This window comes from Agelaius phoeniceus, chromosome 22, assembly GCF_051311805.1.
Source record: "Agelaius phoeniceus isolate bAgePho1 chromosome 22, bAgePho1.hap1, whole genome shotgun sequence".
NCBI lineage: Eukaryota > Metazoa > Chordata > Aves > Passeriformes > Icteridae > Agelaius > Agelaius phoeniceus.
In genome coordinates this window covers 3,322,979-3,345,605 of record NC_135286.1, presented here as the reverse complement: position 1 = coordinate 3,345,605, position 22,627 = coordinate 3,322,979, and the positions used below count along the sequence as shown (strand labels likewise).

At 49.5% G+C, this 22,627-nt stretch overlaps 2 protein-coding genes across 6 annotated transcripts; both read left to right on the top strand.

The window, feature by feature from the left end:
* Nucleotides 1–475: 475 nt before the first annotated feature.
* Nucleotides 476–20,020, top strand: OSCP1 (organic solute carrier partner 1). Of its 2 annotated transcripts, XM_077189572.1 has the most exons (12): nucleotides 476–674; nucleotides 2,450–2,479; nucleotides 6,531–6,685; nucleotides 7,395–7,562; nucleotides 7,918–7,998; nucleotides 8,561–8,664; nucleotides 9,249–9,377; nucleotides 9,893–9,908; nucleotides 18,052–18,105; nucleotides 18,665–18,804; nucleotides 19,340–19,403; nucleotides 19,693–20,020. In XM_077189572.1, exons 1-12 carry the CDS (start codon nucleotides 563–565, stop codon nucleotides 19,807–19,809), a joined length of 1,170 nt encoding a protein of 389 aa, XP_077045687.1. In that variant the 5' UTR covers nucleotides 476–562; the 3' UTR covers nucleotides 19,810–20,020. The 2 variants fall into 2 exon arrangements, with proteins under 2 accessions (XP_077045687.1, XP_054504348.1); XM_054648373.2 differs by lacking the exon at nucleotides 2,450–2,479 and having other exon boundaries at nucleotides 477–674; nucleotides 19,693–20,017.
* A 28-nt stretch (nucleotides 20,021–20,048) lies between these two features.
* Nucleotides 20,049–21,554, top strand: LSM10 (LSM10, U7 small nuclear RNA associated). 4 transcript variants are annotated; one of them, XM_077189574.1, is made up of 3 exons: nucleotides 20,289–20,634; nucleotides 20,713–20,850; nucleotides 20,883–21,554. In XM_077189574.1, exons 2-3 carry the CDS (start codon nucleotides 20,728–20,730, stop codon nucleotides 21,357–21,359), a joined length of 600 nt encoding a protein of 199 aa, XP_077045689.1. In that variant the 5' UTR covers nucleotides 20,289–20,634; nucleotides 20,713–20,727; the 3' UTR covers nucleotides 21,360–21,554. The 4 variants fall into 4 exon arrangements, with proteins under 4 accessions (XP_077045691.1, XP_077045689.1, XP_077045690.1 ...); XM_077189575.1 differs by having other exon boundaries at nucleotides 20,683–20,850; XM_077189576.1 differs by lacking the exons at nucleotides 20,289–20,634; nucleotides 20,713–20,850 and adding an exon at nucleotides 20,049–20,110 and having other exon boundaries at nucleotides 20,983–21,554.
* The last annotated feature ends 1,073 nt before the right edge of the window (nucleotides 21,555–22,627 follow it).

The window sequence follows — 22,627 nt, the reverse complement described above, 5'->3', positions numbered from 1 at the left end:
TGATCCACACAGGGACTGGGATGATGGCACAGGGACAGGGACAATGCACACACGGACTGGGGATGATGCACACACGGATCACGAGGATGCACACTCAGATCGGGATGATGCACACTCAGACCGGGATGATGCACACTCAGATAGGGATGATGCACACTCAGATAGGGATGATGCACACTCAGATCAGGATGATGCACACTCAGATCACGATGATGCACACTCAGATCGGGATGATGCACACTCAGATCGGGATGATGCACACTCAGATAGGGATGAAGCACACTCAGATCGGGATGATGCACACTCAGATCACGATGATGCACACTCAGATCGGGATGAAGCACACTCAGATCAGGATGATGCACACTCAGATCACGATGATGCACACAGATCAGGATGATGCACACTCAGACCGGACGATGCTCACTCACTCCGGGGCGATGCGCAGGCGCGCCCCGCCCGGCCAAGACGGCGCTCCCCGATTGGCCCCGCGGCTGCCCGGCAACGGCGGCGGCGGCGGTGCGGGGAGCGGGGCCGGGCCGGGCCGGGCTGTGCCGGGGCCATGTCGGCGCGGACGCTGCCGCTGCTGTTCCTGAACCTGGGCGGGGAGATGCTCTACATCCTGGACCAGCGGCTGCGCGCCCAGAGCATCCCCGGAGAGAAGGCGCGCAAAGGTGAGCGGTGCGCGGCTCCCTCCGCTCCCGGTGTGGCGGAGCCGCTGCCGGTGTCCCCGGGCACGGCCCTGCCCCCGCTGCCGGTGTCCCGGTGCCATCAGTGCCGCTGCCGGTGTCCCCGGGCACGGCTCTGCCCCCGCTCCCGCCTCCCCCAGGGCGGCTCGGGCTGCTCCGCCCCGCGGTGCCGCTTCCCGGGATGCCACAGAATCACAGTGAGCCAGGTTGGAAAATACCTTTAATATCACCCAGCCCAACCCATGCCCTAACACCTCCCCATCAGCTAAACCCCGGCACCGAGTGCCACCTCGAGTCTGTTTTTAAACTCCTCCAGGGATGGTGATTCCACCTCCTCCCTGGGCAGACAATTCCATTCCCCGATCGCTTTTTCAGCAAATAATTTTTTTTAATTTCTAACCTAAACTTCCCTTGGCGCAGCTTGAGGCTGTGTCCTCTCCTTCTGTCAGCTGTGGCACAGGGACACACACAGGGACACGCTGTGCTGTCACCAGAGGATGCTGCGGGCTCACGGCGCCAGTTTCCCTGCCCCGATGTCAGTAATTACCGCAGTAATTATCACAGAAATCAGCCCTCAGCGCTTTGTGCTCTGCGCTGGGCAGCACAGCCCGTTGGGTTGAGCTCGGTGAAGTTCCTCAAGTTCCTTCCCAGCCCCGAGGGTGTTGCTGAGGTTGGTTTGGGAGGTTCTCACCCAAAAGGAGAAAGTGGAGTTTGTGTTGGTGTTTCTGTGCTCAATTCGGGGGTTAAAGCTTCAGAAATGAACTTTTGGACTCAAAATAACCCAGGATAACAGCTCCTGGACTGTTTGGGGCAAAGCAGGATGCTTTGCAATGGGAAGGAGTTTCCGGGAATAAAATTATAAATCTCATGCAGAGACAGCACATGCAATTGTGTGAAATTCAAATACCAGTACAGCTCCTGAAATCCTGGCTTTTATACAATCTCATTTGGCCAAAATCCTTGTACAAACAGAGCCTCGTGTCTTCACGTGGGCCATGAAACTCCAGCTCCCAGCCAAGCATCTTTGCATTTACCACTTCAGTTTAAATCTCTGCTTTACAAGTCCTTGCACCTCTCTGTCAGGGCATGGGGAATGTGCCTTGGGAAGCTCTGTGATGTTTTAATAAAAAATCAACTTGGTATGAGCTTGGTATTGTTATCCCTTCTGCCTGTCCTTTATGAAGTGCTAAACAACAAAGGGTTCACTGTGTAATTGTTGTGTTGTTTGTGAGGGGGGAAATTTGTAATTATTCATGTGTGTCCTGATGAGGGGATGATGTGACAGAGGTTTACTGCTGTTCGTGCAGGGACAAGTTTAGGATTTTAGCTAAATTAAATCTTGGTGGAGTATCTCAGCAGGAGAATTGGGCTGTTTTAGTTTGTCCACACATGGATTTTTTTTTTCCTTCCAAAAAATTGTGTGTTAATTTCACTGAGATGTGGTTCATCCACACTGAGGTGTTTGTTGATGCTTAAAGCTGTTCACTCAAATGTTGGTTACTTCTAAGTGCAAAATACAGCTGAAAACTACCCAAGCTCATGCAAGGGGTAAAATTTGATGTGCACTGAAGCAGCAGAATTTTATCCAAGGGGAGGGTGAGGTTCTCATTCACTGCTGAATGCTGATGAGAAGAGGCAAAATCCATTAGTTAGCTTCTTTTTTTTTATTTGAGTTTATTTCTTTCTATTTTCTTTTCTTCTCCTTGCAACTCTTGTTCTTACATCTTGAACTGCTGTTTTGTTTTGTATGCTTCGTGTAGATGAATGGACAGATGTGGACAGGAAACGAGGTACAGTAACTGCTGGCTGCATGCACACCTGGGGCTCATCGTGCCTGAACACCTGAGGCTGTTCCTGCAGCCTTCAGTCAGTGTCACAAATGAACAAATAATGCTCACCTGCTCCTTAAATTACTGTAAATCAGTGACAAAAATACCCCCAGACCGTACCTTAAAATCATATGGCCTCAAAAATCAGCTGTTCATTTAACCAAGAATGTAAATGGATCAAAGCTTTTTATCCTGGTGGTCTTGCCTGCAAAAATGGTGTTTGTGTTTCTTTACCACCGTTTTCATGCAAGCATGTAATTGTGTGAGCATTGTGCAGGTTGTTTTTCTGCTTAATTGCAGGAATATTGGGTATATTCCATTTTTTTAAGGTTTTATCTCATGCATTGCTCAGGGTTTGGACAGGTGAACTCCAGGGATGATCGAAGGCATTCCCATCCCAGCTGCTTTACCCACCTGTGCTGGTGGTCACACCTGGCAGAGCCATCCCAAAGGAGCAGAAGCCCTCAGCTCATCCTGGCTGGAGGATCCTGAGGGTGGGATTGAGCCCTTGGGTGTTTCCCTCTGGAATCTGCCCTGGAACAGGAGCCTGCAGCAGGGGAATGAGGAAATGAATCTCTTGAATCTCAGGTTTTTGTTCAAGTGAGCACGAGCAGAACTTACAGGGTCCTTCTGAGCAGCCCTTTTTTTTTAGGAGGGATCAAGGCTGTGATTATCAAGGTTGTGATTGGTGTTTTGCAAAACAAGCACCATTTTGGTAGGTTTTCATATATACTGAAGGTAAATGCTGATGTCCTGGGGTCTGCCCCAGCTTTTTTCTTACCATTACATCCTGTTTCCAAGCACACATCCAGGGACAGATTCCATCCCATCCCAAACCAGGAGGAGCTGCCCAGAGCTGCGAGGCAGGGGACGGGGCTGGCTCAGGGGCAGGTGCCAGGCTGACCCTTCCCTTCTCCTGTGGGAGAGAGCACTGTGCTCAGTGCTCCAGGGGATCTCAGGGGGCTTCTGGTGTCAGCCCCTGTCAGTGACAAGGTCCCTGAGGAGCCTGTGGCACTCAGGGTGACTGTCCAGAGCACAGAATGTTCCTTCTGCCGCGCCAAACATCCTCCACTGAGGCAGAGTGGAAATTTTCCAGGGTAGAAATGCATTTTAAATAAAGGTGAAATGTACATTTTTGAGTTGAGTCTGTGGTTAGAAAGCATAGCTCTGTAGCCTGACTGCAAAAGCCTAGGCTCAGAGAAACTGCTTCAGTGAAGGACAGAGATAAGGGGCAGGAGACAGAGGGTGATAGAGAGAGGCTGCTGTGAGAGCTGCTCAACCTGACCTAAGAATTCTTTCTGATAAAGAAGAACTAGTGGCAAATATCATGCAAAATTCGTAAAAATGAATATGCATGAACCTACTGTGAAATTATATGCATATGTATTTGAGAAAGAGATAAAAAGAGACCTGAAGCTCCCAGAGGAACACGTGTCATTTTAGAAGAGCAATTCCCACATGCATCCAGCGCTGCAATAAACATAAACCAGCTTTACAACTTTCACAAAGGTTGTAGAGTTTTGATTATCTCTGCAAAACACCAGGAAGCACCAGCATCACCCAGGCCTAGCTCCAGCCTCCTGTCATGCATCCCAGCCATGCCAGTGACACCAATCTGTCACCAGAGACTTGGTGTAGGAGGCCAAAGCCACCATCACCCCCAGCTTCAGTCCTGTCCATCACACTGGCTGCACTGGTTCCCCTCCTCTCATCCCAGGGATGACCTCCCCTCTCTGCTCAGTTGCTTTTTCTGTGTTGCTTGTGCCATGTCCCTGGGCCAATGCTCCTGTGTCACCTGCCATGGCCACTCCAGGGCCCCCTCTGAGACCTTTGCTGTGTCATTATCAAACATGTGAGAGATTTATTATCGATTTGCCCTTTACCATGATTGATTTTTTTTTTAATGTCTTTCTCAGTTCTTTTTATAGCCCACACAAGAGGTTTTAATTTCAGAATATAATTTATGACTCTGGTTTTTCTGTTGAAAAATCAGTGTACTGGGAGGTGTCTGTCTCCTGCTGGTTTGGGTTGTTTGTGGCTCTCCAAAGACAGGAGAAGTCTTTCTGTGGGCAGCACACACAAGCAGCTTAAAAAATATTTTCCTTAATAGTAGAATAAAGCAGAAGTTCTTATTTTTGTCATAATTGATTCCCTGCAAAATTAACTAGATACTAATATCTACTAGTACTGATATATTTTATTTTCTCCATGAAAAATAGGGGATTTCTGCCTGAGATTGCAAGTAGGGATTGTTTTATGGCCAGTTTGTTTAAAAGGAAGGAGGGACTTTTTTTCCCCATTTGTAATTAGGTGTATTCTTAATCCAGACTGCTCAGGAGCTGAGGATCTGTCTGTGGTTTTGGGGTGTTTAAGCCAGGACCAGGGAGCCCTGTCAGGTTCAGCAGAGGGGCTGCTGAGCTGTGTGTGAGGAGCCTGGAACCAGCAGGGTTTAGGGAGAGGTTTGGGGCCACTTCAGGAGGCCTCTGCCCTTGGGAGCACAGCTCTCCCCGCCCTGGCTCCCAGCAGTCCCCAGGGAGTTTATCCTCTGGGGAGAGATGAAGTGACAGGGAAATTAGGAAATTACCTTTGTTTTGTCTGCTGGGGTAGGACAGGTGTAAAAAGCCAGGTGTCTGACCCCCCCCAGGGAATCATTAAGGCAATAACTCAAACCATTGGTCACTACCACTCTCTGTATGTTCACTTTTTCTTCTTTTCTTTTTTTTTTTTAATTTTTTTATTATTTGCTCTGAGATTTTTCTAGTCCACAAGAATTGTCTGGCATTATGAGCTTTGTAACAGTTATCTGCTTAGGAAAATCCACACTTGTACAGTAATCTGTGACCTGATGTATTCATTTACCCTTTTTTTTTTTTTTTTTGATAGAGGAATAAATGTTTATTGATGATAACTCTTTAGAGTGTATCAGGGAGATAATAAAAGTGGCAGATCCAGCACAAAAGCTCAGGTGCTGCATCTGCTGGAAGCACTGCACAATGTTTTCCATCTTGTTTGCATTAGAAGCTCAATCACCAGAGCACAGCCCTCACACTCAGCACTCCTGAGCTCTAAGAACTCCTCAGTAATAAAACAGTTCCATGGCTAAATTTACACATCAAAAATTAACCACAAGTAAGGAAGTTTGGAGTAGTGCATTTGAAACTCTAGGGCCTGCAGATGTTTCATCTGTGAGAGCCCTGAGTGGGTTGATGTAGATCCCAGGGACATAAATGCTTTATTAAATACCTGCCAGTGTTAATCTGATTGGAATAAAGATTACAGAGAGCCCTGCAGGAGCTTCTGTTGAGAAGTTAAAAAATAGACTGGTGGTGTCAGAGGGTGTGGAGAAACAGGCACAGCAAAGATCTACCACAGTGCAAAACTCTCCTTAGGAAGCAGAACTGCAACTTTTTAAGATAATAACACATCAGAGCAGCCTACGAACAACATTATTTAAAAATTAAAACTGCCAACCATAGCTGTAAAACCAGGGCAGCAAAGCCAGCCTTATTCCCACTGGCAAACAGGGCCTGCTGCCTTCAGCTCAGGTGGCATTTGTGCCCTGGGGGACATCAGGTGGCTGAGGCCAGGTGGGGCTGAGACAGAGCTGGAGGCAGAGGGGCTGCTCAGGTGGGGCTGGATGCAGAGCAGGATGCAGAGGGGCTGCTCAGGCTAAGGCAGAGCTGGATGCAGAGGTGCTGCTCAGGCTAAGGCAGAGCAGGATGCAGAGGGGCTGCTCAGGCTAAGGCAGAGCAGGATGCAGAGGGGCTGCTCAGGTGAGGCAGAGCTGGATGCAGAGGGGCTGCTCAGGTGAGGCAGAGCAGGATGCAGAGGTGCTGCTCAGGCTAAGGCAGAGCAGGATGCAGAGGTGCTGCTCAGGTGGGGCTGAGGCAGAGCAGGATGCAGAGGTGCTGCTCCCCCTCTCCCGTTGTGCTCTGTCCCTGGTGTGCCCCTGGCATGGAGCAGGACCAGGCTGTTCTGGAGCAAACCACAGAGCCTAACTTTGTCTTTGCAGTTATGAACGACATCATCAGCACCATGTTCAACAGGAAATTCATGGAGGAGCTGTTCAAGCCCCAGGATCTGTACTCCAAGAAAGCGCTGCGCACCGTGTACGACCGCCTGGCCCACGCCTCCATCATGAGACTCAACCAGGCCAGCATGGACAAGGTAACACTCCTGCTCCCCAGCTGCCCTTCACCAGGTTCTGTCGCAATATTTAACCCGTGGCTTTTCCATTTTGAAGCATTTTGGAGCAGCTTTCCTTGTGAAAATGGTTCTCTGTCACTGTCATATTTTCTGAAAATCCCTTCGCCCAGGATTTTTCTCCTGGGAAGCTGAGAAGTGTCAGAGAAAAAGGAAAACAATTTCTCATCTCATTTGCTTCTCCTGTGTTGTGCTCACATGTGGAATGTGTTTGGAGATTGTTTACCCACAGGTGATTGTTTCATTGGTTTCTGCTGTGAGTTGTTTTCACTCTTTGGCCAATCAGGGCCAAGCTGTGCAGAGACTCTGGAAAGTCATGAGTTTTTATTATTATCTTTTTAACCTGTAAGTATCCTTTCTGTATTCTTTAGTATAGTTTAGTATAGTCTCCTTTAATATAATATAGTATCATAAAATAATAAATTAGCCTTCTGAGAACATGGCCCAGATTGATCATTCATCAGGGCACCTTGCAAATACAACAGTATTGCTCACTGAGCCCTGGTGCCATTGGAGACCCAGCAGGAAGGCTGGGGATGGGACTGCAGTGCTCTTGTTTTGTAAGAAATGAAGCTAAAATGGTTCCTTGTGTCACAGGCAGGCGCTGGCTGGACTGAATCTCTCTCTCCATGCCCAGGAGGTTTCCAACCAACATTCCTGTGTTTCTTTGCAGCTCTACGACCTCATGACCATGGCCTTCAAATACCAAGTGCTGCTGTGCCCTCGGCCCAGGGACATTCTGCTGGTCACCTTCAACCACCTGGATGCCATCAAGGATTTCATCTCTGACTCCCCTGGCATTCTGAACCAGGTGGATGAGACCTTCCGGAGGCTGATCGAGGTAAGAATCCTCAGGAAAAGGGTGGGACACACTGTGGTTTGATTTTATGGGGTTTTTTACCTCTCAAGAGATTAATTACTGCATTGGAGAGGGCTGTGAGTCAAGTGGTATTCTTTTACTGGCCCAGTTTAAATCAATATGTTGCTTATTCAGCCTGATTTAAGTCTCCACTGATTTCAGTAGAAATTAAATCAGAATTTTAGTGGCAGACAATAATTATTGATAAAAACAGCAGCCCCCTTAGAGCATCTCTGCTCCCCCTGCAAGTGGATCAGAATATTCAGCTTGTTCCTTCTTTCCCTGGATGGATCCTGGCACCCCTGTAAACCCTTGCATGATGATTTTCCTTTTCCAGACCTACAACCCTCTCTCTGATGGTGAATTCCAGCTCATCAGGCAAACACTTCTCATTTTCTTCCAGGACATGCACATCAGGGTAAGAGCCCAAACCAACTAGGCAGGGAGAATGATGGAGTTTGGGGCTGGAATATAAAGGGATCTGCTTATAAACACTGCAGGGTTGGGTTTGTTGTTTGTGCTTTTCAATGATCTTGATGTGCTTGTAATTGCACTCAAATTTCACAAATTGAGCACATATTCTGTAATAATGCTGAATAATTCTACAATATGATGAAAAAAGGAATCTCTACTAGTGTGATTTGCTGATTGATAAATCTGGTTTTCCTTTCAGAAGAAACTTGATAGGAAACCTGAGCATGAACTCTTGATGTTCTCTAAACAAGCTGGTCACACTCACGTGCATGAACAGGATGTAGTTTTTAATATAATTTATTTAATGTTAGATCAGTGTGCCCATCTTCAGCACCACAATTCCACATCAGTGGCTTTGTAAATACATCCCTCCACACAGATCAAGAGCTCTGGGAAACCTTCCCCAGCACAGGCAGAGAGGCTCAGGCTCAGATTTCAGGGAATTCGGACGGGAAGGTCTGCAGGGGATTTCCCCAGGCTGTGATGTTTGTGATGTCCTTTTGCAGGTCTCCATCTTCCTGAAGGATAAAGTGCAAAACTCCAATGGTCGCTTCGTGCTGCCAATCTCAGGGCCCGTCCCGTGGGGCACAGAGGTGCCAGGGCTCATCAGGTGAGCTGGTGCCATGTGTGGGGCACAGGGAGGAGCATCCCATGCCAGAGGGCTCAGAAATCTAGCTCAGACTGACAATCCTGATGCATGGATAGCTGAAACTCCATGAAATTTAAGGGGCCTTAAAATATTATTATTATTATTATTATTATTATTATTATTATTATTATTATTATTATTATTATTTACATATTATATTATATTATATTATTTCTATATGTTTATATATTATTTATATTTAATACAATTTAAAGGGGAAGATTTCGGACTAAATCACCCAGCAATGAAATGCTGAGCTGCTTTTGGGAGTTTTCTATTATAATAAATTAGCTATTATTAATTTATCCCATAAAAGAGGCATTTAGCAATGTACAGAATTATTATTATTACACAGATTATTATTATACATAATATAATGTTTATTATTATTATTATTATTATTATTATTATTATTATTATTATTATTATTATTATTATTATTATACAAAATAGAGTTTTATTCCCCTCGTGCAGAAAGCAGAGGAATTAGGTACTAAAATCAGGACTGAAGCTACTAAATGTTTCAATAATGCCTCGTTTTTAAGGATATTCAATCACAAAGGAGTGGAAGTTAAAAGGGCTGAGTTCACCACTGCTGGGAATTATGTTACTCCACAGAGGGAAGGATCTTTTGAGCTTTATGGAGACAGAGTCCTCAAACTTGGGACAAATATGTAAGTAATTTTTGTTCTGTGTAGAAACCGGGACCAAATGCTGATGGATTGGTCAGAAGCACATCTTCAGCCTGGTGTGGTTTTGGCCTCTTTTGCTATTAATTATCAGATTGACTTTGTTACAAGGTGCTGTCCTGTGTGGACAGTGTATAAAGAGCTGCAAAAAACAGGCAAAACTTTCATTTATGTCAGTGGAGCTGAGCAAGGAGTGTTATCACCTGGTGCTGCATCTCATGTGAAATGTGATTTAATGTTTCCACAATCAAGAAATCCTCTCTGTTCTCCATGCTGGCCTTAATGTACATTTTCCATCCAAAGAGATCTGTGCTCCTTCTCACAGCTTTGTCCCTCACACACCTCACTGCCTCACCATTGCACCACACTGAGCTGCAGCTTCTCATTGCAGTTGTTCAGTCTTCAGGGAAATATCCTAAAATTCTGCAGCCTGTGCTGCTCCCTCTGGTTCTGCACCTGGTCCCAGAACAAGCTGTTCTTGACGAGTGTTTTCCCTGCAGGTACAGTGTGACCCGGTGTAGAGAGCTTTTTGGATAATTGGTTAGCTGAGAAAGGACATTCCGATGTGATACCAATGGATAAGGGTAAGAGAAACAAGCTGGGAACTGAGCAACCGATGCCCAATTACTGATGAAGGTCACAGTGACCTTCTCTAAAACGGGAAGACGGGGGAGAAAATTGCTTGCCAGAAAATGTAGTTATCCCAAGGTAGAGAAATTAGAAGAATGTATACATAGAAGCAAAATAATTGTTAAGAGATAGAAGTAGGTGTGTTTGATTATAGTGTGCTTTAACCAATAATGAGCTTAGATTTTGCAATATGCATAAGCTTCATTAACACTATTATAAAAATGTGTAAGCTTTCAATAAACTTCGAGATTTGCTATTCATCGCATATGGTGTGTCGCATCTCTCCCGCCGTTACGACAAATGGTGACCCCGGACGTGTACCTTCGGGACTAGCCACGGTCGGAGGCGTAAAAGTCAAGTGCAGGTCCTTTCGCGGCTGGGGACGGCAAAAAACACCGCTGAAAAAGGAAGGTGTTCGTGCCCCGGGCGACCTGATAGCAGGGCCCGGCTGCTACGTGCTGCCGGACCTGAATAGAGCCGCAAGAAGCGCGCAATCGTCGTTGAAATGGATAAAGACAGGCAAGCAGCATATGATTTATTTACTGACTTTTTAAGAGGGCGTCAGATTAGAGGGATAGATTTACAGAAAGAACTTCCTGGGTTGTTAGCTTATGGGTGTGCACAGGGGCTTTTTCGTAATCCACATACAGTGCATGAATTGTCAGAGTGGCGTATATTCGGGGATAAGCTGTGGCACGCAGTCATAGATGACGATAAGACCGCGAAAAAGTGGGGGAAGTTATGGCGAGTCGTTCATGATGAATTGCTAAAATACCAGGCAGAGGAAAGAGCTGCCCGGCAGGCCAGTGCAGCTCATGAAAGGAACAGGAGTTATGGGGACTGGTTTGGTTCCCCGCTGCCTCCTGTTACGTCCACAGTCAATCTGCCGCCGGCATCGCCTTCTACCTTAAACGGCAGTTCCCCACCCCCATCGGTGCCTCCTTTAAGCGGCACGGCCCCGCCAGCTTCGGCGCCGGTTTTGACGGGCACCCCCTCATCGATTTCGGTTCCTGCCTCAGGTGGCGGTCTGCCGCCGGCACCGGCATCTGCAATAAGCGGCGGCTCCCCGCCAACCCCAGCCCCCGCTCCAGACAACGGCTCCCCGCCGCTACCAGTTCCTCTTTCGGGCAGCAGCCCCCCCCCTGCGTGTCCTCCAGCCGTGCCGTCCGCGCCGCCTGTCCCGGTGTTAAGCCCTACACCTCCTCCGCTTAGCGGTTCGACCGTCCCCGGGTCGAACGGTGACCTTGCAAGGGCCGTTGCTCAGCAGCGAAGGGAGGCATGGGCGGCGGTAGCTAAAGAATTTATGGACACGGGGGATGAGGAGGCAAGATCGGCTGCTATGGAAATGGCCTGCCCGGTGATCTATTCTCCCCAGCCAGGGGGAGGGTTTCAGGCCACGATAACTGCCCTGGACTGGAAACTCTTGTCGCAGTTACGGTCCACAGTTAGTCAATTTGGGGTAACTAGTGAGCCCACAAAACAAATGCTGGATTACATCTGGGGTACTCAGGTTTTGCTGCCGGCAGATTGCAGGACGGTAACGCGGCTCATTTTTACTCAACACCAACAGCTTTTATTTAATGCCCATTGGCAGGCGATTTGTCAGCAATATGTCGCAGTGGTACGGCAGCCAGGAGACCCGTTATATGGGGTGACCCTGGAGGAGTTAATGGGGTTCGGGCCATTTCTTAGAACAGAGGCACAAGCATTGATTGGGCCCGAAAAGTGCAGAGAGGCTATGCGCTTAGCACGTTTAGCTATCGATAGAATTAAGGATCCAGGAGGAATTCCTTCTTACATGGGAATGAAGCAGGGTACTGAAGAGTCTTTCGGAGCTTTTATAGACAGGGTAGCCAGCGCTATTGAACGAGCAGGAGTCCCTGAATTCATGAAAGGGTCCATGCTTAAACAATGCGCACTTCAAAACGGCAATCAGCTTACCAAGAATGTGATAAATACCCTGGGGGCTAATTGGTCTATAGAGGAAGCTTTAGAGCGATTAGCTAATGTCCCGCTGGGATCACAGGCAATGTTAGTAGATGCTATTAAAGAGCTAGGGGTCGGGTTGCAGAGGCAGGCAGAGTCCTCTCAAAACCAAGTACTGGCAGCCCTCGCCCCGCTCCAAGCAGCTGCAATAAATGCTCCACGAGCTCCATCCACTAGCCGATGCAGGTGCTACCGATGTGGAGGAACGGGACATACGCGACGGGACTGTCCCGCCGTCAGTGTTTGGTGTAGCCGTTGCCGCCTGGACACCCACAATACCGGAGTCTGCAGACGCCGCTCGGGAAACGGCAGAGCCAGCGCGCCCGCCAGCCGCCGCGCCCAGACACAAATAGCAGCTGTCACAACTTCGACTCAACCTGCCCCCAGCCCGCAACTGCCGGGAGCCTTGGACTAGATCTCGAAGCAGCAGCAGCCGTGACGTTGATGACTACCCACCCGGAGAAGGTTCCAACTGGGGTAAAAGGACCACTCATTATTGATGGATTACCTATGGGAGCTCTGCTTTTAGGCCGTTCCTCGGCTACGATGATGGGATTATTTGTTTTACCTGGAGTAATAGATGCTGATTACACGGGAGAGATTTCTATTATGGTGCATACTCTTTTTCCACCGATAAGGATCGAAAAGGGACAGAGGATAGCTCAATTAATTCCTTTGCAGCAGTTGGCTAAGACTGTACCCCCTCGTCAGGCACAGTCCAGAGGAGAACATGGATTCGGATCCACGGGGGGCCTTGCCCTTTTGACAATGAACTTAAATGAACGGCCAAAGCGCACTGTCATTTTGGACTATCAGGGCGAAAGGCGAACCTTGGAAGGACTGTTAGACACTGGCGCAGACTCCAGCATTGTGAGTCCGGATTTTTGGCCCCACGCTTGGCCATTGCAGTCAACTACTATGCCAGTAACCGGAGTTGGAGGCCTGACATTTGCAAGGAAGACACCCATGTTAACTGTGACTATTGAGGATAAAGCTGTACGGGGTGTTTTGTCAGTTGTACCTTTGCCTCCTACTGTGCAGTGTCTAATCGGTCGGGACATTTTGGCTCAGATGGGTGTGGTTTTGACAAATGAGCACCCTTTAGGCTAAGGGCCATTGCATGGACTTTCCCAATCCCATTGACCTGGACCACGAACACACCGGTATGGGTTAAGCAGTGGCCTTTAAAAAGGGAAAGTCTCGAGCAGGTTCACATGCTGGTATACGAACAATATACACATGGACATTTACAGCTGTCAACAAGTCCATGGAACACGCCGATCTTTGTGATTAAGAAGAAGTCGGGAAAGTATCGCTTGATACATGATTTGCGAGCTGTGAATGAACAGATGGAGCCAATGGGGGCCCTACAACCTGGTTTACCTAACCCGGCTATGCTACCAAGGGACTGGCCACTTCTGATTATTGATCTGAAGGACTGCTTTTTTACTATTGCTCTGCATCCTCGAGATACTCGCAGGTTTGCATTCACTTTGCCGTCTTTAAACAGAGCAGAGCCGGACAAGAGATTCGAATGGGTTTCTCTTCCCCAGGGAATGCGGAACAGCGCCACCTTGTGTCAACTTTATGTCGCTGCAGCTCTACAGCCCTTGCGACATGCCTGGCCTGACACAATTATTTATCATTATATGGATGACATTCTATTTGCACAACCAGAACCTTTTGCGCGTCAACAAATTCAGGCAATACATGATGCTCTGAAGCTCCATGGACTGGCTGTAGCTCCTGAAAAAATTCAGTTGTCTGCACCGTGGAAATATTTGGGGTGGACACTTACTGATCAAATTGTTACCCCTCAGAAATTGAAATTAAACATCAAATTGCATACGTTGCATGATGTTCAGAAGTTACTGGGGGATCTACAGTGGCTACGCCCCATTGTGGGTATCCCTAATGACCTCTTGGACGAGCTTCGACCTTTACTGAAGGGGACTGATCCGGCACAGCCTGTTCGTATAGCCCCTGAACAGGCTGAGACACTGCAGCGGATATTGGACTGTGTTACGCAAGGCAGTGTTCGGAGACGTGATCTCGACCTTCCTATACAGCTGACAGTTTGGTGTGGACAAAAATTTTTACTGGGTGCACTTACTCAGCACAACAGAAAAACGGGGGAGACATGGGCCTTGGAATGGATATCTCCTCCACTTCAACAACAGAAAACCCTTCTTCAGAAAATTGAAAGTCTAGCTGATCTCCTTAAAAAGGGTCGTGAACGGACAATACAGATTATGGGAAAGGAACCTGATCAGATACAGATACCAATGAAAAAGGATACATTGACATGGTATCTGGCAAACAGTATGGAGTTACAAGAGGCTCTGTTGGGAGCCGGTAGTGTGACTGCCACTGATGATATTCCCAATGTACCATTGAATTGGGTAGGACAATGGGGTTGGATTCAATGCCCAAAAAGATCACTGAAGCCCTTGTCGGATGCTACAACTGCCTACACTGATGCAGGAAGAAAATCTAAAACTGCTGCAGTGACCTGGCGAGAAAAGGGACAATGGCATCATCACATACTCCGAGCTACTGAGGTGGACACTTTACAAACGATGGAGCTTTTGGCTGTTGTATGGGCCATGATGCATTTCTCTGGACCTCTTAACATTGTAACAGATTCTTTGTATGTTGCAGGGGTGTGTGAGAGAATAGAGGATGCCTCCATAAAAGAGGTTCAAAACAGGAGGTTACATGAGCTGTTTATGCAACTGCAGAGAGCAATTAGGCTAAGAAAGCATTCCTTTTGTGTTATCCATATCAGAAGTCACAAATGGAATATTGGCCTGGGAGAAGGTAACATGCGAGCAGATAAGTTAGTCTCAGTCACACAAGCAACTCCGATTCCCAAACAGACCATAGCCAGAGAGGCACACTCCATGTTCCATCAGAATGCAAAAGGCCTTCATAGAGAATTTCAAATATCTATGGAGGAGGCACGGGCAATAGTCAAAGCCTGTCCTATATGCAGTCATCACAATGGAGGCTGTGGTTTAGGTCTGGGAGTTAACCCAAGAGGGCTGAGCACAAATGAGACCTGGCAAATGGATGTCACACATGTGGCAGAGTTTGGGAGGTTGAAGTATGTACATGTTACCATAGACACTTACAGTCACTTTATATGGGCCACAGCGCAGACTGGTGAGAAAGCAGGGCAGGTAGAGAGACATCTCAGCAGTTGTTTTGCAGTAATGGGAGTACCACAGCGTATCAAGACAGACAATGGGCCTGCTTACAGTAGCAAAAGAATAAAGCAATTTCTGCAAATGTGGGGAATAGAGCACATAACCGGCATCCCCAATTCTCCTACAGGACAAGCGATTGTTGAGAGAGCAAATGGTACCTTAAAAAGATATCTGAGTAAATATAAGGATACCAGAGAGCCACAAGAGAGATTGTTAAAGTGCTTGTTTGTTTTGAACCACCTGTGTGTTTTTGGGGAAAACAAGGTTCCTGCTGTGATTCGTCACTATGTACGTGAAGCAGATGGTGTAAAGAAAGATGTGTGGGTGAGATACAGGGATCCCAAGTCAGGACAGTGGCAAAGTCCTGCTAAGGTGTTATATTGGGGCCGCGGATATCTTTGTGTTTCTACTCCTACAGGACCTTTGTGGGTACCTGCTAAATGGACCCGAGCAGCTGTGCTTGATGGAACAGCTCGACCGGCTGAGCGAAGAGGATCGTCAGCGGGTGGGGACGAAGCTGCTGATCATCCTTCGACCGATACTTCTCAAACTGAAAGGACACTGTGATGCTGCCATCGATCGAGCAATTGATCGGTGCAAGTCTCTTGATAACATATTAAGTTTGTATTCGATGCTTACTGAGTTGGAATTTAAGGGGCCTAGAAATTTAGCTTGTATTAAGTGTCAAGATAGACGCTGTACTGCATGGGTGCTGCTTTTCTGTGGAGGTTGTCAGGAGACTAAGTGGGTACACCAAACTCGTTTACCTGAGTTGTGGTGTGAACACTGTAAGTTCTATTGGCGGTTTAACTCTTGGCAGAGGGATCTTACATCATTCACAGGGCTGCCCGGTTTCCAGGGGTTACAATTGTATGAGTCCCCAGAACAGAAGATCCTTGCATGGTTTAGGTGGGAAATACAACATTTAGTCAGACGTATTCTGGGGATATCCCGGTCCTGTATCTTGCAGACTAAGTGTGGTAGAAATATTCCTCTGGCACAAGCAAACGTGATAGGTCCTATTTTGGTGGGTCAGGATCCCAATCAAGTGTGGGACGATTGTCTGAGAAGCTTAAAGGGGCTGAAGCTAAGGAGAAAGAGACGTTCTTAAGAGTTTGTGACAGGCTTGATGGCCGGGTGGCCCAAAAGGGTGCCTGAGGAAATCAGGATGGGATGGAGACTTTATGTTGTCGCTTTATTAATTTTTGCTTCCTTTGGGGACGGTGTAGACCATCCAGCATGGGCCCCACCTCAGCCCAAAACTAACATATGGGTCACCCTGGCAAACCTAACTAAACAGGAGACTATTTGCCTGTCGTTGTCTTCCCCTGGCAATCCTTTCACAACTTGCTTGGTTGGATTGCCAGCAGATCCCTGGCCGTGCCCTTTACATGTGCCAACTTGTAAGGTCAGCAATGCTAGGGTGAGTGTGGACAATTGGGACCAATGGATTTCCCGCTTTCCTCTAGCACCACAGGAACCCCAAGAGTTAGAATTGTTAGGGTCAGTGATGGCAGATGCATGCATTCACTTTAAACATAGAAGCCAGCTGTCAATCAAGAACCACTCTAATGTTGTAACTTCCAGCATGGCTGTCTACCGAAATGCATCGGCCTGGTGCAGTTATACAACAAAGAGAGTGTCAGTCTCATCAAATGACCCTATTCAATTGCCAGCAGGATATTTCCTGATATGTGGAGACCGTGCTTGGGCCGGTATCCCATCAATGCTGCACGGGGGACCATGTACACTTGGACGGCTGTCTCTACTTACACCTAACATGTCCATGATACTGAACATGAGCCGTCGCTATCGTAGAAGCAAGCGAATGGCTCATGCTTTTGCAGCCGACTGCCGGGATGATGTAAAGTTTTGGTCCCCAGCGGCCATAGTTGCAGCATCTTTCTTAACTCCAGGGGTATCAGCAGCAGGTGCTCATGCTATTTTAAATAAGTTAGGATGTTGGCTTGCTAAACAAACAAATGCAACTTCTTTAGCAATTTCTAGTCTTTTGCTTGATGTAGATTCTATTCGCCATGCAACGCTTCAAAATAGAGCTGCAATTGATTTTCTCTTACTTGCACAAGGCCATGGTTGTGATGAATTTGAGGGCATGTGTTGCATGAATCTCTCTGATCATGCACGATCTGTACACTCACAGCTCTCTGAGTTACGGAGGTTAACTGGGAACTTACAGGTGGAATCAGGCCTTGGTATTGATGGATGGCTCAAATCTTTAAACTTAGGATCATGGTTACGTTCACTTATTAAGGTTAGCATTGTAGTAGCTATTGTAGTTTTGCTGTTAGTATTAGTTTTGCCTTGTTTTTGTATGTGCTTGCAGAATATGGTGAGAAAGATGATAACTACTGCATTTAATCAAACTATGCTTGTTCAACAGAAAAACAGGGGAGATGTAGAGAGCTTTTTGGATAATTGGTTAGCTGAGAAAGGACATTCCGATGTGATACCAATGGATAAGGGTAAGAGAAACAAGCTGGGAACTGAGCAACCGATGCCCAATTACTGATGAAGGTCACAGTGACCTTCTCTAAAACGGGAAGACGGGGGAGAAAATTGCTTGCCAGAAAATGTAGTTATCCCAAGGTAGAGAAATTAGAAGAATGTATACATAGAAGCAAAATAATTGTTAAGAGATAGAAGTAGGTGTGTTTGATTATAGTGTGCTTTAACCAATAATGAGCTTAGATTTTGCAATATGCATAAGCTTCATTAACACTATTATAAAAATGTGTAAGCTTTCAATAAACTTCGAGATTTGCTATTCATCGCATATGGTGTGTCGCATCTCTCCCGCCGTTACGACAACCCGGCCAGTGGAGACACACATGGCAGGATCTTCCAAAAACCTGGCATCCCAGGCAAAGGTCAGTGCTGTCCTCCTCCTGTCCCTGCCTAAACTGGCCAAATTCTGACTCTATAGATAGGGGATAAGGTCAGGGAAGCTTTTCTGGTGTTCTCAGAGCCTCATCCAATCCTCCCCTATCCTTTGAAGCCAGGGGAAGGGCACGTTTTCCCAAAGAATCCACACACTGCTGCAAGGATATTCCTGCTTCCATTTTAATCTCCTCAGAAAACAGAAAGTTGGCCTTACAGATTTCTCATCTGTCCAGTTTAGCTGGAAAAGTATCTTGTGCTGAGTCTATAAATTCAAGCAACCATTTCCAGCCTGGAGCTGATGATTACTGTGGTTATCTGCACAATCTGTCCCAGGAAAAACAGGGAAATAAATGTGTTTATATCCCTCTGAAGGACATGTATGGAATATCAGGAATATATGAAGGACATGTATGGAATATCAGGAATATATGAAGGACATGTATGGAATAGCAGGAATATATGAAGGACATATATGGAATATCAAAGCTCCTTGCAGCCCAAATCTCCCAGGTAATTGCCCAACAAACCCATTGCTGTTTCCTGCAGGAGAACATAGCCCCCAACCCTCTTGCTAAAGAAGAGCTGAACTTTTTGGCCAGGCTGCTGGGAGGTTTGGACATCCAGAAACCTGCTGGTGGCGAGTCGGGATTTCGGCTGAACTTGTTCACCACTGACGAGGAGGAAGAGTATGCTGGGGTCCTTTTGGGTTTGGGGTGCCCTGTGGGGAGCCCTGGAGAGCAAAGCTGGCCCTCGAGAGCTTTGGGGTCAGAGCAGTGTGCTGTTATCCTGCTCCAGATGCCTCCTGTGATGCAGCTTTTCTCCCAGTGCCACTGGACAGAAATATCCCCCCAGCCATTTTAGCAGGACGTTTCTATCTGCTTGTTTCTGCTGCAGAAATATTCCTGCTGTTTCTGCACTTAGTAAAATATCTAGGACAGGGAGAATCCTCCAAACTGGGGTGAATACCTTATTTTGCCAAGTAGGAACAGAGGCATTGCCAAACTTCATGGAATTCCAGAATGGTTTGGGTTGGAAGGGACCTCTAATTCTACTCTGCCATGGGAAGGGATGCCATCCAGTAGACCAGGCTGCTTCAAGCCCCATCCAGTCTGGTCCTGTGAGCATCCTCTGAGCATCATTTGTGCCTACAGAAGCCTGATTTTTATAATTTCCTTATACATCTTCATGGGATTAACCACTCTTTTCATGTTTTTAACCAAGACACGCTGCACAGACCAGACCAGAGGAGCTGTCCTACAAGGTTATCAACATTGAAGCCACACAGGTATGTAACATGTTTCTCCCCATCCCTGCCTCACTAAGGACTGTGTTTCACCCAGAGTAGGGACTTAAAAATACATTTTTCCCCCATTTCACTTAAGCTTGTAACGAAGTAATGCCCAATTTTCTGCCAAGACAGTGGGATTGGTGAATATTTACTAAGAAAATTTGAATCCTGACAAACACCAGAGCAAGTTTTTAGCCGAGTTGGGGTTGTAGAAGGGGCACGTCCCAGCCCAGCCCGGGCTGCGGGGGCAGCGCTGGGGGCTGAGCGCGGTCTGTCTGTGCCGCAGGAGCCGGCGCGGCGGGCGGAGCTGTCCCGCATCCTGGGCGAGCTGGACGTGGCCGAGCCGCGCCCGGGCAGCGCCGAGAAGGGCGAGGACCTGCTGGCACTGATGGACGGGCTCTGAGCGGGACATGGGGACAGCGGGACAAGCGGACACCGGCTCTTGGGGACATTGAGACACGCGGACAGCGGGACATTGTGACAAGCGGACACCGGGACACCCGGACATTGTGACAAGCGGACACCGGGACGTTGGGACAAACGGACACCGGGACACGGGGACAACGGGACTTGGGGACATTGGGACACACGGGCAGCGCGCGTGGCCGCCCCGCCCCTTCCCGCCGTGGGCGGGGCGAGGGGCGGGGCCGCGCGTGCGCGAGGGGCGGGGCGGCGCGGGCGAGCGCGCGGGAAGGCGGCGGCGCGTGAGTGCGGGGGGGGCCCGGTGTGCGGGAGAGGGGGATGGGGACAGGGACAGCGGGGGGACCCGGGAGGGGGGGCTGAGGGCAGGGACAGGGCGAGAGGGACACGGAGCAGCCCAGCGGGCGGGGAGGGGGGAGGAACGTGTGCCAGGGGGGTGGGCGAGGAGAATGGGAGTGACTGGGGCGAGGGGTGCTATGGGAGCAGGGGAGTGTGCGGGTAAGTGTGAAAGGGGCCGTGTGTGAGCGGTGATGCGTGTGCAGGTGAGAGTGCGAGGGGCGATGTGTGCAAGTGCAGGTGAGCACACGGTGTGTGTGCGTGCAGGTGAGCGTTTGAGGGATGGTACAGTGGGCAGGTGTGTGTGCAGGGACTGGTCCATGGGCAGGAGTTAGTCCATTTACAGGTATGTGTGCAGGGTTTGGTCCATGTTCAGGTGTTTGTCCATGTTCAGGTGTTTTTCCATGTTCGGGTGTGTGTGCAGGGGTTGGTCTGTGAGCAGGTGTGTGTGCAAGGGCTGGTCCGTGTTCAGGTGTGTGTGCAGGATTTGGTCCGTGGGCAGGGGTTGGTCCATGTTCAGGTGTGTGTGCAGGGGTTGGTCCATGGGCAGGTGTGTGTGCAGGGGATGTCCCATGTTCAGGTGTGTGTTCAGGGGTTGGTCCGTGTGCAGGGGCTGATCCATGTGCAGGTGTGTGGGCAGGATTTGGTCCGTGGGCAGGTGTGTGTTCAGGGCCTGGTCCATATTCAGGTGTGTGTGTTCAGGGCCTGGTCCATATTCAGGTGTGTGTGCAGGGCTTGGCCCCTGGGAGGGGACTGCTCCATGTGAGGCACAGCGGGCGGATGTCCCCAGCCCCTGTCCCCAGCCCCTGTCCCGCCGCAGCCGCCATGGAGGTGAGCCACTCGGTGAAGGAGCGCACCATCGCCGAGAACAGCCTGGTGATCCTGCTGCAGGGCCTGCGCGGCCGCGTCACCACCGTGGAGCTGCGCGACGAGAGCGCGGCCGCGGGGCGCGTCACCAGCGTGGACGCCTTCATGAACGTGCGCCTGGCCGAGGTGACCTTCACGGACAGGCAGGGCGCCGTGTCCCGCCTGGACGAGCTCTTTGTGACCGGCAGGAACATCCGCTACGTGCACATCCCCGACGAGGTGGACATCCGGGCCACCATCGAGGAGCAGCTGCAGGCCATCCACAGGGTGCGCTACTTCGGGGGCCGCGACAAGGGACGCAGGGAGTTCCTCCCTGCCAAGCACAAGTGAGGGCCTGGTGCTGCCCACAGCAGCCAGGATGGACCTGGGTGGATGTGCCCCTCTGATGGACTGCCAGCTCTCGCTGTCCCACCCAGTGACATCCCCCAAGGAACGTTTTCCCCCAAGGACTTGGGGCTCTGCTGTTCCCCCCACCTGCAGAGGAGCAGGACTGGTTTTTGTAGTGAATAACACCATTTAAAGGCTTTGTGGTCTCTCTGCTGATTTCCTGTTCCATTGGCAACTACTCACGTCCCTCCTCCAATGGCCAAAGGACTCTTGGCCGGAGCTGCCATCCCACTGCCCCTGGCTCAGCCTTTCCGTGCCCACTGAGTAAAGGACTTGCAGCATGGCCACCCTAGGAGCTGGAGCCACTGGTGTTGAGCTGGGCAGGGGCTGGTTCTGGTCTGTGCTCATCATTCTGCTGAGCCACCATTCGAGAAGTTCAGCGAGATGAACAGAGTGAACATGCTGGCGAAGGGGCAGCACAGTCTGCCTCAAAAAGCAGGAACATGCTTCACCCAGGACACAGAATGCTGGCACTGCCAGCTCCTCTGCTTCCTCCATTACCAAAGTCTGCAGTCCACCATAGCCAGTTCCCACAGGGACCCCACAGGACAGCCGGGGGCTGTGCCCTGGGGGTGCTCGTTTGCACAGGCCTGGGGCTGGGCAGCAGCGCAGGGCAGACCGGTGGGCCCAGCCTGGGGGGTTCCAACCCCGCCAGTCTCAGCCTGGGGCTCAGAGCGTGGGGGTTCTGTGGTTCCAGTCCGGGGGTCCCAACCCAGGGTGCCCCAGTCCAGGAGACCCAACCCAGGGTGTCGCAGTCCAGGAGACCCAACCCAGGGTGTCGCAGTCCAGGATGTCGCAGTCCGGGGGTCCAAACCCAGGGTGTTCCAACCCAGGGTGCCCCAATCCGGGGGTCCCAATCCGGGGGTCCCGCTGCCGCCGGGCGGGGCTCTGTGGGCGTGGCCCGCGGAATCTGTGGGTGCGGCCGTGTCGACAGGCCCCGCCCCTTGGCCAATCACGGCTCGTTCGAATCTCCCGCGTGCTCACCAACCCTGCAGGCTCCTGGTCCCGGCCTGAACCAATCAGCGACAGGTTCATCGCACCACAGCCAATCAGCGTCCGCTGCTTGCTTCCCTCTCTGCTGCACGCTCCAACCAATCAGAGCCCGCCGCAAAACCCGGTCCGGCCCCCGGGCTCTCCTCCAATCACCGCTCGCGTTGTCGCCATCGCCCAATCAGCGCCGCGTTTCCCCGTTCCGGCGGCGGCCGGCAGAG

What these genes read in the sequence shown, in the direction of transcription:
- OSCP1 (XM_077189572.1), top strand. Translation starts at nt 563, where the DNA reads ATGTCGGCGCGGACGCTGCCGCTGCTGTTCCTGAACCTGGGCGGGGAG. An exon ending in CGGAGAGAAGGCGCGCAAAG is followed by an intron (nt 675 to 2,449) that starts GTGAGCGGTGCG and finishes TGCTTCGTGTAG; the next exon opens with ATGAATGGACAGATGTGGAC. An exon ending in ACCACTGACGAGGAGGAAGA is followed by an intron (nt 18,805 to 19,339) that starts GTATGCTGGGGT and finishes TTTTTAACCAAG; the next exon opens with ACACGCTGCACAGACCAGAC.
- LSM10 (XM_077189574.1), top strand. Translation starts at nt 20,728, where the DNA reads ATGTCCCATGTTCAGGTGTGTGTTCAGGGGTTGGTCCGTGTGCAGGGG. An exon ending in AGGGCCTGGTCCATATTCAG is followed by an intron (nt 20,851 to 20,882) that starts GTGTGTGTGTTC and finishes GTCCATATTCAG; the next exon opens with GTGTGTGTGCAGGGCTTGGC.